The following is a 17358-nucleotide window of genomic DNA, read 5'->3' on the forward strand; positions in this document are numbered from 1 at the left end:
TTCCCTTAAACCACTTGCTCTGCTGGAGCCAAACCTTAACCATCAGGACTAAGTAAATCCCTCAGAATCTCCAACCGGTCTTGGTTTTCTTCATATTTCATTCTCTCCATTTACACTGTGGAGGCAGGAGAATGACTTTGTCTTTGGTGGTATCCAACTGTGGTCATCTTTACTCACCAGTTTGAAATAAATTGCAGTCACACTTGCTAAAGAACCAATCCCAAATGCAGCCATCCTGGAGCATTATAAATTGTTCGTGACAGTTCTTTTCCTTCCCGAGTCTCTGCACAGGACCGCGATCTTTGCTATTAGATCCAATGGGCAATGCTGCAGGAGTTTGCCATTAATGCTGTGATGTTGATTTAAGCATTCATTTGGGCTGGTCCATCTCAAGACATCGAGCAAAATTTCCAGAACTAAGATGAGGCTTGATTTGATGGATTTCCTTACTAGCATATATTTTTAAATATCTTTTCCACACGTAAATTCTCTCTTCAGTTCTTCTTTCATTTCCGATCCACTAACTGTTCTTAAAAAATGTCTAATATTGGCAAGGTTCCCCTCACATTCAATTGGCAGCATACTGAACTGCCCATACTGATAATGATCAATCAATAATTAATGTATTTTTCAGCATACATTTCTGCAGTACCTCTACTGTATCAGTAGCTGCCTTCATTTAGATTTAATACATTCAAGCCAAACTCAATTCCCATATCAGACTGTTAGTTTATAGTAATTTTTAATGATAATGATTCCATAAATGTATGGAGAATATACTCAAACTTGTATTTTATCCTAAATTATACCCCATGCCATTTACATTTTTGTTTAATAAATTCAGTCTCAAACAGAAGGAAGGTAGTTTTCCCGAAAATAAACCCCACTTCTTTGTAGAGCACTTGATGTATCAGACCTTCATGATGTAATATTCTGTTAACAAATCAAATTTTACAAAAATGTATATTTTTGGTTTTATAAGCCCAGAGAGTCTCTAAAAGACAAATCTTCTTCTTCAGCTAAAATCAACTTGATTCACCACTGCTTGGGTATCTATACTCTGAGCTGTCTTCCCTCTGATATTAAAGACGCTTGCTGTCCCCTTCATAACCCATCAGTGGGCCCCATTAGGAGCCCTACCAAGAGGACCGGGTAGGTTCCTGATCTTAGTTCCTGATCAGGTTCCTGATCTTAGTTTTCTAACATCAGTCCCCAAACTGGCATATTTGCTTCTTCTGTCTTCTAGTTTCAATTTCCCTATTTTAGTTACATCGTCTCAGTCTTACTGAATACATGTCCTTTTTTACAATGAGCCTTAAATTATTTTAGAAAGAGAAGGAATCAGAGTAAAATATACAAATAGAATAAATAAATTTTCAAGGATTCAGTCATCTGGGACATGCTCTAAACAAGATTGTTGCTTACTGGGCTATCCAGTCCTGACCCTCCCTCCAAAAGAGATCCCAGGGCTTCTCTGGTGGCGCAGTGGTTGAGAGTCCGCCTGCCGATGCAGGGGACACAGGTTCGTGCCCCGGTCCGGGAAGATCCCACATGCCACAGAGCGGCTGGGCCCGTGAGCCATGGCCACTGAGCCTGCGAGTCCGGAGCCTGTGCTCCACAACGGGAGAGGCCACAACAGTGAGAGGCCCGCGTACTGCAAAAAAAAAAAAAAGAGAGACCCCAATTCTGGCCACTTCTAACATCTCCCACCATCATCTTGCACCTGGACTATTGTAACAACCTCCCAGCTGGCCTCCTGTTCCACTCTGCCCCAAACATCAGGCATGGTGATCTAATATTCATTATTAAGGTAAAATTTATATACAGTGAAATGCACAGAGCATAAATGCATGAGTTCTGGTCCATTACCTACCTATGTAACCATCACACCAATTAAGATCATGGAACGTTCCCGTGCCCCCCAGAAAGTGCCCTCTTGCTCCTTTTCAGAGTCCCTGCCCCCCACAGGCAACCCCTCTTCTCTTTGCATCACTATTCACTAGCTTTGCTTGTTCGTGAACTTACATAAATGGAATCGTATGGTATGTACTCTTTCACGTCTGTCTTCTTCCAGGCAGATAAGGCATTCGTGTGGTTTTCTGTATCTGTAGCTCATTCTTTTGTATGGCTGAGTGGTTTGCCATCTGTGAGTACTCCACAATTGGTCCATTTCTCTGACTGCGGGACATCTGGGTTGTTTCCACCTTGGGGTTATTACGAATCAAGTTGATACAAGCATTCATGCACAAGTCTTTTGGTGGATATGTGTTTCCATTTCTCTTTTGTAAACCCCCAGGAATGCAACTGCTGGTTGAAGGGTAGGTTTATGTTTAATATTGTAAGGAAGTGTCAAACACTTTTGCAAAATGACTGCACCATTTTCCATTCTGACCAACGATATATGAGAATTCTAGTTGCTCCACATCCTCAACAATATTGTCAGACTTTCCCATCTTTAGCTATTATCGAGGGATTGTAATATCACCTCATTATGGTTTAAATGTGCATTTCTCCAATGACTTAAGATGCTGAGCACATTTTTATATGCTTATTGGCCATTTGGACTCTTTTTTTTTTTTTTTTTTTTTTTGTGGTACGCGGGCCTCTCACTGTTGTGGCCTCTCCCGTTGCGGAGCACAGGCTCCGGACTCGCAGGCTCAGTGGCCATGGCTCACGGGCCCAGCCGCTCCATGGCGTGTGGGATCTTCCCGGGCCGGGGAACGAACCCGTGTCCCCTGCATCAGCAGGCGGACTCTCAACCACTGCGCCACCAGGGAAGCCCTGGACTCTTTTATAAAGTCCAAAAAATCCAAACTTCTCACTGTGGCCCCTACGTCTGACTCTTTTAAGGATTTTGCCAATTTTTTAACTTGGGTTGTGTGTCTTTTAATCATTGAGCTCTAGGAATTCTTTATATGTTCCAAGTACAAATACTTTGTATCTGGACATAACTTTTTTGCAGATATATGCATTGCAGATATTCTTTCCTAGTTTGTAGATTGCCTTTTCTTTTTTTTTGGCTGAATTGGGTCTTCGTTGCTGCGCGTAGGCTTTCTCTAGTTGCGGTAAGCAGGGGCTACTCTTCGTTGCGGTGCGTGGGCTTCTCATTCCGGTGGCTTCTCTTGTTGCGGAGCAGGGGCTCAAGGTGTGCGGGCTTCAGTAGTTGTGGCACGTGGGCTCAGTAGTTGTGGCACACGGGCTCAGTAGTTGTGGCTCATGGGCTCTAGAGCGCAGGTTCAGTACTTGTCGCGTGTGGGCTTAGTTATCCTGCAGCATGTGGGATCTTCCCGGACCAGGGCTCGAACCCATGTCCCCTGCATTGGCAGGTGGATTCTTAACCACTGAATCACCAGGGAAGTCCTGTAGATTGTCTTTTTATTCTTTTCATGATGTCTTTTGATGAACAATGGTTTTTAATTTTGATAAAGATTATCTTATCAGTTTTTTTTCTTTTGCACTTTCAATATTTTGAGGTCCTCTCTAAGAAACCTCTGCCTTCTCCTTTGTTCTTGTACAAACGTTGTTAATTGTGGAATTTGTGTTCAGGTGTATAATACAGCTCAAATTTTTTGTGTGTGTAGTGTGAGGTCAGGATCAAGGTTAAATTTTTTTCTATAGTTTTATCAGTAGTTCCAACGCCATTTATTGAAAAGACTTTCATTTTCCCATTGAATTGCCTTGGCAACACTGTCCAAAAATCAAGTGAACATATGGGTGTGGATTTATTTCAGGACTCTTCATTCTGTCCCATTAATCTATGTGTCTACCCTAATGCCAATACCACATACTCTTTTGAGTAGCTTTTTAATGTCCTGAAATCAAATAGGGAGAGTCCTCCAAATTCACCCTTTTTTAGAATTGCTTTAATGATTCTAGGCCTTTTGCATTTCCATGTATGGTTTTTGAATCAACTTATAAATTTTGATCAAGGAACTATAACACTTTTAAAATAATCATTACATTGTGCTTGTCTTCTTCTTCTTCCCCACCCACCCTTGAGAAAACCCTCCAATGACTCCATTTACCTTGGCAAAAAATCCAGACTTCTCACTGTGGCCCCCACGTCTGACTCTTCTTACTCGCTGCTGTTCCTTATCCTCTGCTGATTCTCTCCTGGGACCACAGAGTGGGATCCCTGAGCAGAGTGCTGGGAGGATTCTGTGACAAAGGCTGTCTGTGGCCATTGTACTTCTGCCCTCCCCAGGGGCCTTGACTACTCCAGGAAAGCCCAAGAGAGGAAGGATGAAAGGTGACATTCCCACGGCTCTGTCCAAAGACATTTTTCATCTGTCACAACATTATTGCAGTATTTTGACAGTTTTGGATTTTCCAAATTCTTGCCTTAAACTTAATGCCTCTTGTCTGGCAGCATGCTTCATCCCAAATTCCTAGCTGCCTTGAAAATGTTTCTGATTATTAGTGTAATCACATAATTTATCAGTACTGACAACACGTAATGATGAATGCATCGTATTGACATCACCAGCCTGATGCGTGAGCTTACTTTGCTGTTGACGAAAAATGCATTATTTTACATTGATTTTAATTGAAAAGAGTGATGGATTATGTACCTTGCAACTTTACTGAATTTGTTTATCAGTTCTAACAGTTTTTTTGGTGGAATCTTTAGGGTTTTCTACATATAAGATCATGTCGTCTGTGAACACAGATCGGTTTACTTCTTCTTTCCCAATTTACCATGCTTGATTTTTATCGCCAGCATCGACAACCACCTGACATAAATGTACTTTATTAGTTTGTAGCCTGCCTCGTCTCTAAAATGTAAGCTCCATAAAGCAGGTATTATTTTACCTGCTTTGTTCACTGCCTCTTGAACTACCTCATAGTAGGTGTTCAATAAAAAATTGTCAAATGAATGAATCACCTAGCCTGGAACATAGTAGGGACCTGGCAAATGATAACAAGTAATCATTATTGTTATTTTTAACATAATATTTCAATGCAAGAAGAATAATTATGCCTTAAACTGAGAAGTTTCCATTATGCAGAATGGTTTCCAGTGCAGTAAATAAATAGTACCAGGCTTCCAGCTGCACCGGAGTCCCCAGGCAGGTCCCAGCTCACTCCCTGGCACGCCCTTTCAAGTAATCCCTGTGGCTGTCATGGATGACAACTCAGTTCAGGTGCCAATCTACACAGAGGAACTTCTATAAACAGGCCCTCCCTCTATCCTGTCATCTCTGCTCAGATCCTCCACAGCATCCCACGGGGCCAGGACTGACCCGACCAGAGTGCTGGCCAAGTGGCCAGGGTCCAAGTCGTGGAACCAGAGCTGGGACAGGGCCTCCTGCCAAAGGCAGCAGCACACAAGGCAGAGCAGGGGCAGCCTGTCCAGCCCACTAGGAAAAGCCTGGGTCCCAGTACAAACAGAAGCCAGAGGACCAAGGGCAGAGCCAAGGCCAGGGTGTTGGAGCCAAGAGCTCAAAGTCAGGAACCAGTCCTGGGATGGGACTTCAGTCTCTTGGTGAAACCCCTGCTCAGCTCCTTTTCTGCAACATGCCAATGGCTTCAGTGTAACTGCTTCCTGGGAAAGGCTGCTCCTTTTCTCAGGGGTTCATGAGGAAAGCAACAACGTTCCCCATGCCCTGTTGCCTTCTAAGGGGAGCTGACTTTCAAATCTTTTTCCATTCCAGATCTGATCACCGCCCCCCACCCCGGTATTTCTCTAAATACAAAAACCCAAACCATCCCAAACTGACACTATCTTAAATTCTGATGGAAATTTAATAATTGCAGTATAATAAATATAATATACACTTGATCTTAGCCAAAAGGCCAAGAAGCGATAATAATAAATATAATATAAATATAAAGCTGTCAATCCCCCTCCAAGCTGATCTGAGATGGGTGGTTTGAGAAAACAGTGGATGATTTAGACCAGCAGTCCTCAAGCTTTAGACCCCTTTATACTCTTAAAAATTATCTCGGGTACTTCCCTGGTGGCACAGTACTTAAGAATCCACCTGCCAATGCAGGGGACATGGGTTCGATCCCTGGTCCAGGAAGATCCCACATGCCATGGAGCAACTAAGCCCAAGCGCCACAACTACTGAGCCTGCGCTCTAGAGCCCGTGAGCCACAACTACAGAAGTCTGCGTGCCTAGAGCCCGTGCTCCACAACAGGAGAAGCCACCGCAGTGAGAAGCCCACACACCGCAACGAGGAGTTGCCCCCGCTTGCCACAACTAGAGAAAGCCAGCGCACAGCAACAAAGACCCAATGTGGCCAAAAATTAATTAATTTATTTATTTATTAAAAAAAAATTTTTTTAATTATCTCGGATTCCGGACTTACTTGGTGGCACAGTGGTTAAGAATCTGCCTGCAAATGCAGGAGACACGGGTTCGAGCCCTGGTCCGGGAAGATCCCACGTGCTGCAGAGCAACTAAGCCCATGCGCCACAACTACTGAGCCTGTGCTCTAGAGCCCATGAGGCACAACTACTGAAGCCCACACACCTAGAGCCCGTGCTCCGCAACAAGAGAAGCCACCACAATGAGAAGCCCGTGCACCGCAAAGAAGAGTAGTCCCAGCTCGCCGCAACTAGAGAAAGCCCACACGCAGCAATGAAAACCCAACGCAGCCAAAAACTAAATTAATTAATTTTTTTTAAATGGCAAAAAAAAATTATCTTGGATTCCAAAGAGCTTTAGTTTATGCAGGTTGTATCTATCAAGTTACTGTACTAGTAATTAAAGCTGAGAATTTTTTAAATGTTTATTCATTTAAAAATAACAGTAATAAACCTATTACATGTTAATGTAAATGACATAATTCTTATGAAAAATAGCCACAATTTTCAAGCCAAAAACTAAATCAATGAGAGGAATCGCATTGTTTTGCCTTTTTACAAATTGTTTTAGCATCTGGCTTAATAAAAGACAGCTGGCCTCTCATGTCTGCTTCTGCACTCAGTCTGTAGCCACATGTTGTTTTGGTCGAAGTTGATGATGAAAACCTGGTGTCGTGCACGCAGGTAGTTGGACATCTACTTTTCAGATAGTAACAGAAAGGATCTTGGGTACACCCACGGGTCCTCAGATCCTACTTCGAGAACCACTGGCTTCGGTAATGATACTACCGTGCCCACGGCCCACGTGGATCATGGGGGTGAGGACGAGAGGAGCTCAGGATGAGAGAGAAGATGGCTGGGGACAGGGTTGGGGGGTAAGCAGTCACGGATGGAGTGGGGAACGTCATTATCCATTATCCATTGTCCCCAGTCCTCACTACAGTTGGCCAGGAATAGCCTGAGTCCCACTGGCTCCCTCCTGAGAAAAGGAAATGTTGGGATGGAGCATCCCTATGAGTCAGCCCTGCACCATGATTGGGAGGGACGAAATGCTGAACGGGAGCAATTCAGAAGAATTAGAAACAATTCAGGAGAAACAGTACAGGGTACCAGGAAAGAAGGACAGTGCGTCAGTACTCAAGCCAGGATGCACACTGCATCACCTGCAAGGTTTAATGCTGATCCGATGAGCCTGACCAAAAGCCCGGATGGCAAGAGTTTGGAAAGCTCCGCAGGCGGTTCCAATGTGCACCCTGGGGTGAGACCCACCAGATTTGAGTGGGCTCAGGAAGCAATCCACCTGGCTTTGAATCCATGCTCCACTAGTTATATATACAGCTTACTAGTTGTATGACCTCTGACCAATTACTCAGCTTCAGTTTGCTCATCTGTAAAATACGAACACCACGAGGGATGTCGGGAATATTAAATGAGGTCATCCATCTACAGTTCTTAGAGCTGCGACTGACACAAGATATGTATTTAGTAAGTGTCAGCTGTCGCTGGTTATGGTGATTTTTGTGCAGGCTGTCAGCCTCTGTTGGCTTCCAGGGTGTCTCTGAGGAGGGTGCCACACAGACAGGACCAGGCACCCAAGGGAGGGGCTGGGGTCCAGTCCGAGCACTGCCACAAAGCAGATGTCCCAACTGGGTCCTCCGTCTCCTCATCTGGAAATTCCAGAAGTCAGAGACCTCCCCCGACGCAGGACCCAGTCCTGAATCCTCAGAGAGAGAGAGAGTTGGCCGAGGGGCACAAATGTGATGTCACTGGAAACAGGTGCAGGAGGAGTTGAAAAGGTGCAATGAGATTTTTCACAGTGTGTGTGTGTGTGTGTGTGTGTGTGTGTGTGTGTGTGTGTGTGTGTGTGTGCGCGTGCGCATCTGCGCGCACTCTAGTCAGGCTGAGATACTGTTTTCCTTTTTAAATTACTGAAACACCTCAAATCTACTGCAGTTGACAGAAGGGAGAAGACAGAGTGGAAACATTTTAATGGCTTTTTCTCAGCCTGTGGGCTGTCCACCGAGCCCTGGGATGAATGAGGCTCGCTCCTCGTTTGTCCTCAAGGACATCATCGTCACATGTTACACGCTGCACTCTGCCTGGGAGCTTATCCAATCATCCCCAAAAGTTAAGAGCAACACACGAGGGCCAGGGAAAGATGGAAGGACCTGGAATGCTCTCTGAACTGGCAGTCCATGACTCAATATTTTCATGAAGAGGTGGGATGAATCATGCAACACTTCTAGAATTACTGGACGTGGACAGCTCCTCCAGCTGTTCACAGGGGAGAATTTGAGAGCCTTCACATGCAGATGTTCTGCTGAGTCTTATGACACCCGCCCCATGAGATAAGCCTGCAGCCCCAGTGACCGATGACTGACTGGTTTAATTTCCTTCAGGTTCATTGGCTTTTGCAAATTCACACAGAGAGAAGCGCCAAACAGGCTGAAATAACTAACAGAAATGAGCTGGAGGGATCGTCCAGGGCCAATCCTGTGCCTCCCAGAGGAATCACACCTCATCATACAGGACAGAGCTGTCCAGGCTGCTGACGACCACGGAGGGAGCCGTGAAAACAGGGAGATAATTGGATCCAGGGCTTAACACACTTCATCAGTAGCGAGAGTATGCAGGCTAATCCTTCAGACGTGGGGGGCTCAGGCTGCAACTGATAAACCTCATTAAAGGATCAACCCTCACGTCCGGGTCTTGATTTTTGACACTAACTTAAGCCTTAGACATGTTGGGCTGATTAAGGGGGCAGGAGACTGGCCCCCATGTCGGAATCTCACCTTCCTGCCAGCCCCACACCGGACACATTTGGAGGCCAGATTCTGATGGAGAAAGTGGCTGAAAGCAAAGAGGGATTGGGGTTTTTATGTTCGGTTGTTTGTTTGGTTGTTCATTTGTTTGTTTGTTTGGTTGGTTGGTTGGTTGGATGAGAGAGAAGATGGCTGGGGACAGGGTTGGGGGGTAAGCAGTCACGGATGGAGTGGGGAACGTCATTATCCATTATCCATTGTCCCCAGTCCTCACTACAGTTGGCCAGGAATAGCCTGAGTCCCACTGGCTCCCTCCTGTTTGGTTGGTTGGCTGTTTGGCTGTTTGGTTGGTTGGCTGGTTGGTTGGTTGGTTGGTTGGCTGTTTGGCTGTTTGGCTGTTTGGTTGGTTGGTTGGTTGGTTGGTTGGTTGGCTGTTTGGCTGTTTGTTTGTTTGGTTGGTTGGTTGGTTGGCTGTTTGGTTGGTTGGTTGGTTGGCTGGCTGGTTGGTTGGTTGGTTGGCTGTTTGGCTGTTTGGTTGTTGGTTGGTTGGTTGGTTGGCTGTTTGGCTGTTTGGTTGGTTGTTTGGTTGTTTGGTTGGTTGGTTGGTTGGCTGGCTGGTTGGATGGTTGGTTGGCTGTTTGGCTGGTTGGTTGGTTGGCTGTTTGGCTGTTTGGTTGGTTGGTTGGTTAGTTGTTTGGATGGCTGCATTCACCTCTAAATGTATGTTTCATTGAGAGGCAATTTACTAGCTTGAACATCCACTTTGCCAGCACGTTCTACTTGGTATGAAATGATTTTCCAGACTTTGCCAGCATGCTTCACCCTGTTCTCGGGGTATTTCCTTGCACATGCTCTCCGAGGTGACGCTGTGCCCTTGTCACCTTGGAGGGGCTGCTGGACCTCACCAGGAGGTGAGGTGCCAAAGCTCTGCCTGTAATTTCTTCCTCAGGAGAAGATGCTGAGTTCTGTGTCTGCCTCCTCAGGACAGACAGCCAACCGAAGCGGGTGGGTGGGTGGTGATCTGGTCTCAAACACGGACTCAGGCCCCCACCAGCTCTGATCCACACTCCACAGAGAAACGAGCCCCTGTGGTCTCCTGAATGGGAAAGACCTCAACCCCTCACTCCTCAGCCTCTCCCTCCGCAGACCACACTGGGCAGGAAGGGGGCCAGGCTCATGGCAGAATACATTCAGCTCCTCAGCATCTACTGAAGCTCATCCCGGGTTCAGGGCCTTCCCCCAGGGATCTCACCAGAGGGCATTTTTTTCCTGTGTAAAATGTTAGGTTTAAGGAAGCTATGAAGCTGCATGAATTGACTTAAATTTGCCTAAAATATAGAGCTTCTAATGCTAGCATCACAAAGGAATCCTCTCATCACATATTCTTTCTTTCCTTCTTTCTTTTAATGAGGCTAAATTGACTAAAATAATTTAACTGCATTGAGAGCGGCAATTTTTAGGCAAACAAGACTCATCCATTTTGGACAAGTCTAAAATGCTTAAAAAATCCATAAAATTAGTTCACTACGTTCCTCAGATATTTGAGTTTTACACCCCAAATTATATTTGTTTTGCGAACAAATATTTCATTACCTCTGCTCATTCCCCTACTACCTGGCCTGTGGGCTCGGGAAAAGTGAATCAATTAGGTTAACACAGGGAGGGGACAGAAAAGGAGAGTGAAGGAGCCACTCCCCCATACCGACCACATTGTCTGTTTCCCCCAGGGCAAAATTAATGTGCTTCCTTCCACAAGTCACAAAAGCAAACAAAACAAAACAAAATATTTTTCTTTCTCTGTCTCCTTCTCCTTCACTCACACACAGGACACCAAAATAACAATGAAACTTACCTGATCCTGAATTGTACCTTTTATCAGAGGCAGACCCATGGTAACCATCACTCTCTGAAATGTCAAAGCTCTCATTTCATCCAGACTCAAATCATACCTGTGACAAATGGATACAAAATGGATGTTAAGACGTTGGACTGATGGTGACCATGAGTGGAGCCTTTGGACCCAGGGATCTGACAGAACAGACATCTTTGTTGGGTCTCTCTATAGCTCTTGTTCCATGCTATGCGTCAAAGGAGGCCACCATGTGTGTGACACAGACTGTGGGGGGCGGTCAAAATGGAAGGAAAGAAAGAAGGGTTCCCTGACAATGACCTTAAAACAAGACTCTAACGTTTCCTCCTCTACCCAGGTGTCTGGGATGGGAAGATGGAGCAGATGGGAGAGACCTGTGTGGTGGCCCCAGGAGTGTCACCTAGAATTTCCTTCAAGAGAACCCACAGTGGGAGCAGCATTTCCCAGCAACCTGCAGCTGCCATTCCTTGGAATTAACCTTGGCGCTGGCCCCAGGCTGCTCTGCCCTCAGGCTGCTCCCGGCAGGTGATGAGCATGGCAAGGGTCTAGACTCCGGCCATTCCTGCCCACCAGGAGACTTTTTCCCAGGGACACCAGCAGCCCACTCAGACTGTCTCGTGACGGTGCCAGGCCCTTTCTTCTCCCTCATTTCATGGTGTCAGCCCTGCTTGCACACATTCCAAAGGTTCCCCCACCTCCTGCAGCTCCCTCCCTGTGGCCCTTCTAGATGTTCCCCCAGTAAGTCGCTTGCACATCTAGTCCCATCTCGGTGTCTGTTTCTCAACAAACCTCGACTGACATAGGAGGGGAGGATCCATGCTGCCGCCTAAAGTGTTTAAACACAAAGCACAGCCAGAGTTTGGGGGAACCGCACTCAGGTTTGGATGCTGACTGCCACCAACTGCGTGACCAACGTCAAGTGGCCTGCCGTGGCTCCATCCTCCCATCTGTAAGATGGGAATGAGAGTCACGAATAACCCAGAGGAGTGTCATTTCAAATGCTTGGACTAGGGCGTGCATATGTATGGTAAGTGTTCAATAGCAGTAACTGCCATTCACGCTCTTAGTTACCCCATCTCCTCCTTCTCAAGGGCAGGCACTGTGTCAGACCCATTTTTACAGCCCCAGCACCCCTACAAGGCCTGGCCCATGTGAGGCCCCATTCAATGGTGGTTGAACTTAAACGTATTTGGGTCCTCAGGTTTCACGACCAGGTTGTGGAGGCAGCGTCCCCACAGATGCCCCCAAAGACATGCTTACTACACATACTGTCCTCATGTCAAGTTTATTTCCACCCAGAATACAAACTGCATGCATTCAGAGTCCACATCTTAAACTCCTGTGTAGCCCCTGAGAACCAGCAGAGCATCTCACATTTAAACATTTTCCCTAAATACCTGCTGGCCAATTGCCCCAGACCAAACAAGAACCATCTTGACTTTCTCTCTTCCATCTCCAGTCTGCAGGTAACTGAAAAATCCAAGAGGACCCACCGTGCATTTGGGAAAGTAAAAGATAACCCCCCCCACCAAAAAAAAAAAAAAAAAAAAAGGCCAAATGGTCACAGAAACTCCCTAACAAAAAAATCTTGAGACAGGACAGGCCCATTATTGCTTTTTTCTTTTTCTGAGTCAGAACCACTGGTGGGGATTTCAGTAGAAACATTACTGCATGAAGTCAGTATTTTCCCTAAGGAGAACAGAAAATTAAAATGCCAATTTCAATAAAATGGGAGACTGGAAAAATCTCCACATTTGAACATACAAGTAAGGCCTGCCCAAAGCATCTGAGTCAAGCAGGCTTTGGCAGGAGGAACTGAAAAGAAGAACCACAGAAAGAGATCTCACGGCACAACGGCCAAATGGTGACCGATCTCAGGAAATGCTAGTAAAAATTCACTTCCTAAATGGAAGATGTGTGCACCGAGACGTAAAACCTATAGCTCTTATCTGGAAAGCGAGATAGGAATGGCAGTGAGCTAGCAGATAGCAGGAGGCCCGCTGGTCTCTGAGCTATAGGTTTAGGGTCAGGGTGACATGAAGAATCACATGCACAGGTCACGTTTGAGAGAAGTGGTCTATCTCAGTGGCAGCGGGGAAGGAAAAAGTTTCCATGTGATGAAAAGGACCCACTCTGGATCACTATCCAAGCTTTTCCCAGCTCCCCAACCCTGAAACCCCTTAGAAAATCCAGGCTAGAAATCATTCAGCTTCACTCACATCATTCAGTTATAAGTAATAAACAGAAATGAGCATAGAATTGAAACAATGACCCTACAAAGAGCAGCAAATCTATTAAAAAACTAAAAACGCTCATCAGGGGGAAAAAAGTCATCCTGTAGCAAATAAAAATTGTGACCAAATATTATCTACATATTATATAAAACCAGTGGTGTGGGACTTCCCTGGTGGTACATTGGATAAGAATCCGCCTGCCAATGCAGGGAACACAGGTTCGAGCCCTGGTCCGGGAAGATCCCACATGCCACAGAGCAACTAAGCCCGTGTGCCACAATTACTGAGCCTATACTCTAGAGCCTGTGAGCCACAACTACTGAGCCTGCGTGCCACAACTACTGAAGCCCACACGCCTAGAGCCCATGCTCCGCAACAAGAGAAGCCACCACAGTGAGAAGCCCATGCACTGCAACGAAGAGTAGCCCCCACTCATCGCAACTAGAGAAAGCCCGCACGCAGCAACAAAGACCCAACACAGCCAAAAATAAATAAATTAAATCTTTAAAATAAATAAAATAAAATTAAATAAATAAATAAAACCAGTGGTGTGTTAGAGCCAGTTTAAATTAGCTCATGAGATACAATTGTTAAATGTTAAAGAATTTTTGTGAACTAGTTTTTAAACACAGCCATTATCAAAAATTAATATATAGGGCTTCCCTGGTGGCGCAGTGGTTGAAAGTCCGCCTGCCGGTGCAGGGGACATGGGTTCGTGCCCCAGTCTGGGAAGATCCCACATGCCGCGGAGCGGCTGGGCCCGTGAGCCATGGCCGCTGAGCCTGCGCGTCCGGAGCCTGTACTCCGCAACGGGAGAGGCCACAACAGTGAGAGGCCCGCATACCGCAAAAAAAAAAAAAAAAAAATTAATATATAGAAAGATGCACTGAAATAAATTCTATTTTAAAAATAAAAGTAATACTCAAGCTCATCCGTTCCTAATTATGTTATTATATTTTACTATTATCTATGTTCTTTGGGTTGTTTATGTGTATTGGTGGAAATACTATATAATGGAGGACTTCCAGTCCTGCCAAGGTGCAATAGCCCCATTCCTCCCAGATCCTCCCTCTTACAACTATAAAACCCTAGACACTGCACAATAAACAAGCATAGGATGACTCTGAAAAGTACAAAAAAGAAGGCAGACCACCTGGGGGAACTCAGAATTTGAGGAATGCCATGCCAGCAAATTCTCTGGGTTTCTTTATTGCCTCCCATGTACATATGCTGGACAAGATGCTACAGAATCTTCCAACCCAGAATCTCCAGCAGACACAGACAAAAAGTACTCCAAGAGAAGCCTGTTCTCCTTAGCTGAAGGATGCAAAAGGGTCTGAAGTTGCTGGGCAAACAACAGACTGCCTTTGGGAGTGTGGGCAGGGAAGCAGACCATCAGAACTGGCAGTGCGGATGTGCAGCAGGATTCCCAGCATCAGTTGGGACAGGAGGCTTTCAGATCGCATGGGCTGCCAGGGGGCTTGCAGAGACGTGGGCTCAGCTAACATCTAGCCTCAGAGTGGGGAGCTCTGGAGTATAAGCGGCACCACAGAGTTGTCCCACTCTGTCAGTCAGTAGCTGTGGGCATTCCCAGGGAGAAAGCATAACCTCAGGCATTTCCTGGGAAGGTCGCTCCCATTGGGCAAGGACAATTCCAAGGAGCTTTGCTGTGAGTTGATACCAGTCAACGTTGATAGCAGCTAGGAGATGAGTGTAGAGGCCTGGTAAAGGGATCAGGGTGGGGTATCAACAGCAACTGCTACAGCAGCTGACTACAGAAATCAGGAGAAGAAAATAACAAATTAAACAAAAGGAAAGGAGAAAAAATAAATTATTAAAAGAAAAGCAGAAAAGTAATCAGTTAGAAATCCGAAAGCTGGCTCTTTGAAAACAACCACCATAGAGGTTTTTGTTAAACATTGTACTGGGGGAGTCAGCCAATGCAATTAGACAAGAGAACAAAATTTAGAGAAATCGAAATTGGAAAGAAATGGGTAAAACTCTCACTATTTATCGATGATGCATGTGTTAGGTTGATTGTATTGATGGCCCCTCTGCTTGACCTCTCCTTGATCCCTGTCCTTTGACACTGAAGTTCTCATAAAGAGGCAGAGTCTGCTTCCCCAACCCTTGAGTCTGAGCTTGGCCATGTGACTTGCTTTGGCCATTAAGATATTGGTATCTTTGAGAGATGCAAAGGCTCGAAAAAGTATTTGTGCATTTTCTTGCTCTCTTACTCCTCTGAAATCCCCCCTGAGAAGATGCTTGAGATAATCTAAGAACATGCCTGGACTAGCCTGTGGGGTGGGGTGGGGTGTATAAAGTAAGAGACAAGTACGAAGAGCTCAGCTGTATCAGCCAAAGCCATCACAGACCAGCCTACCTCCAGGCAACCCCTAAACATGTGGAAGAAGCCAGTCAAGATCAGAAGAGCTGCCTATTCAACCTACAGCTGACTACAGATTCATGAATGAGCCCAGACAAGACTAGAAGAACCCCCCCCAGCCACCCACAAACTCATGGTCCATAATATTGATCAATTATTGTTTTGAACTGCTAAGTTTTGCATTATAGGTAACTGATACAATAGTCCTATATACCTGGAAGCCCGCAAGACAACTAAAATTACTACAAACAATAAGAGTTGGCAGGATACACAATTAATAGAAGTTAATGGCTTTCATATAGATACATAAACAATCAGTTAGAAAGTACATGAAAGAAAAGATCCCAGTTGCAAAAGTAATAAAACAAAAGAAAAATATACTTAAGAATAAACTTTTTATATGTACATAACTTACCTGAAGAAAACTTTAAAACACTCCTAAAGTACACAAGCAAAAACCTGAACAGATAGAAACATGGACCATTTGTTTTAATAGGAAGAAAGGCCACAAAGAAATCAATTCTCCCTAAGTTAATTTATGCAGTCAATATGATCTAAATAAAAACACCAATAAGGGATTTTGAAGTTCACATATGAAAGGAAACAAGCAAAAACAACCAGAAAAACTCTAAAAATGAGGAGCCATATTCTGTGTGATAAGGCCTCAGTAATTCAGCCGGTGCAAAAATAGGCAGATAGACCAATGGAATAAAATAGAATGTCGAGAAACGGAATTAAATACATATGGAAAGTTAATATATTTCAGAGAAAGCTGGGATATCAAATCCAAAACATTGAGATGTTCTAATTGGGTAGCCAACTGGAAGAAAAAATTAAGTTGAATCCCTATCTCACACCATATACTAGAATGAATTCCAAATTGATCAGGATTTACATGGAGGAAAACAAAACCACAAGGTATTAAGATAAAACATAAAGAACTCTTTCATGATCTCAATGCAAAAAATACTTTCTAATATGATATAATATTTAAAAGCCATAAAGAAAAATTTGATAAATGTGACTATATAATAACAAAAACTTCTGCATGACAAAAACACCTTAAGAATAGTCAAAAGGCAAATGACAAACAGGGACAAAATACTTGTTACTGATGTCATTGCAAAGGGATGAAGCTCCCTAATTACAGAGCTCCTATAATTCATTAAAAACATACCAGCAAGCACAACAAAGGAAACCATCAACAAAACGAAAAGACAATGTAGTGAATGGAAGAAAATATTTGCAAATATATGACCAACAAGGGGTTAATATCCAAAATATATAAACAACTCATACAACTCAATATCAAAAAAACAAACGACCCAATTTAAAGTGGGCAGAAGAAAGACCTTAATAGACATTTTTCCAAAGAAGAAATACAGATGGCCAACAGGCACATGAAAAGATGCTCAACATTGCTGATTATTAGAGAAATGCAAATCAAAACAACAATGAGATATCACCTCACACATGTCAGAATGGCTAGTATCAAAAAGACCACAAATAACAAATGTTGGCAAGGATGTGGAGAAAAGAGAACCCTCGTACACTGTTGGTGGGAATGTAAATTGGTGCAGCCGCTATGGAAAACATTATGGAGGTTCCTCAAAAAAACTAAAAATAGAACTACTATATGATCCAGGAATTTCACTCCTGGGTATATATCTGGAAAAAACACTAATTGAAAAGATACATGGGGCTTCCCTGGTGGCGCAGTGGTTGAGAGTTTGCCTGCCAATGCAGGGGACGCGGGTTCGAGCTCTGGCCCGGGAGGATCCCACATGCTGTGG

The 17358-nt window shown here is 44.6% G+C and overlaps 1 protein-coding gene across 1 annotated transcript in view; it reads right to left on the reverse strand.

Annotated features, from left to right (window-relative positions):
- ACOXL (acyl-CoA oxidase like) overlaps positions 1 to 17358 on the reverse strand; it is a gene marked incomplete at its 3' end in the record, with an annotated part of 366752 nt that overhangs the window by 328969 nt on the left and 20425 nt on the right. Inside the window, 1 exon segment of the mRNA XM_082672845.1 lies at positions 10928 to 11024. Coding sequence (XP_082528971.1) covers positions 10928 to 11002 — 75 coding nt within the window. The 5' untranslated portion in view covers positions 11003 to 11024.

This window comes from Grampus griseus, assembly GCF_964374135.1.
Source record: "Grampus griseus genome assembly, chromosome: 15".
Taxonomy (NCBI): Eukaryota; Metazoa; Chordata; class Mammalia; order Artiodactyla; family Delphinidae; genus Grampus; species Grampus griseus.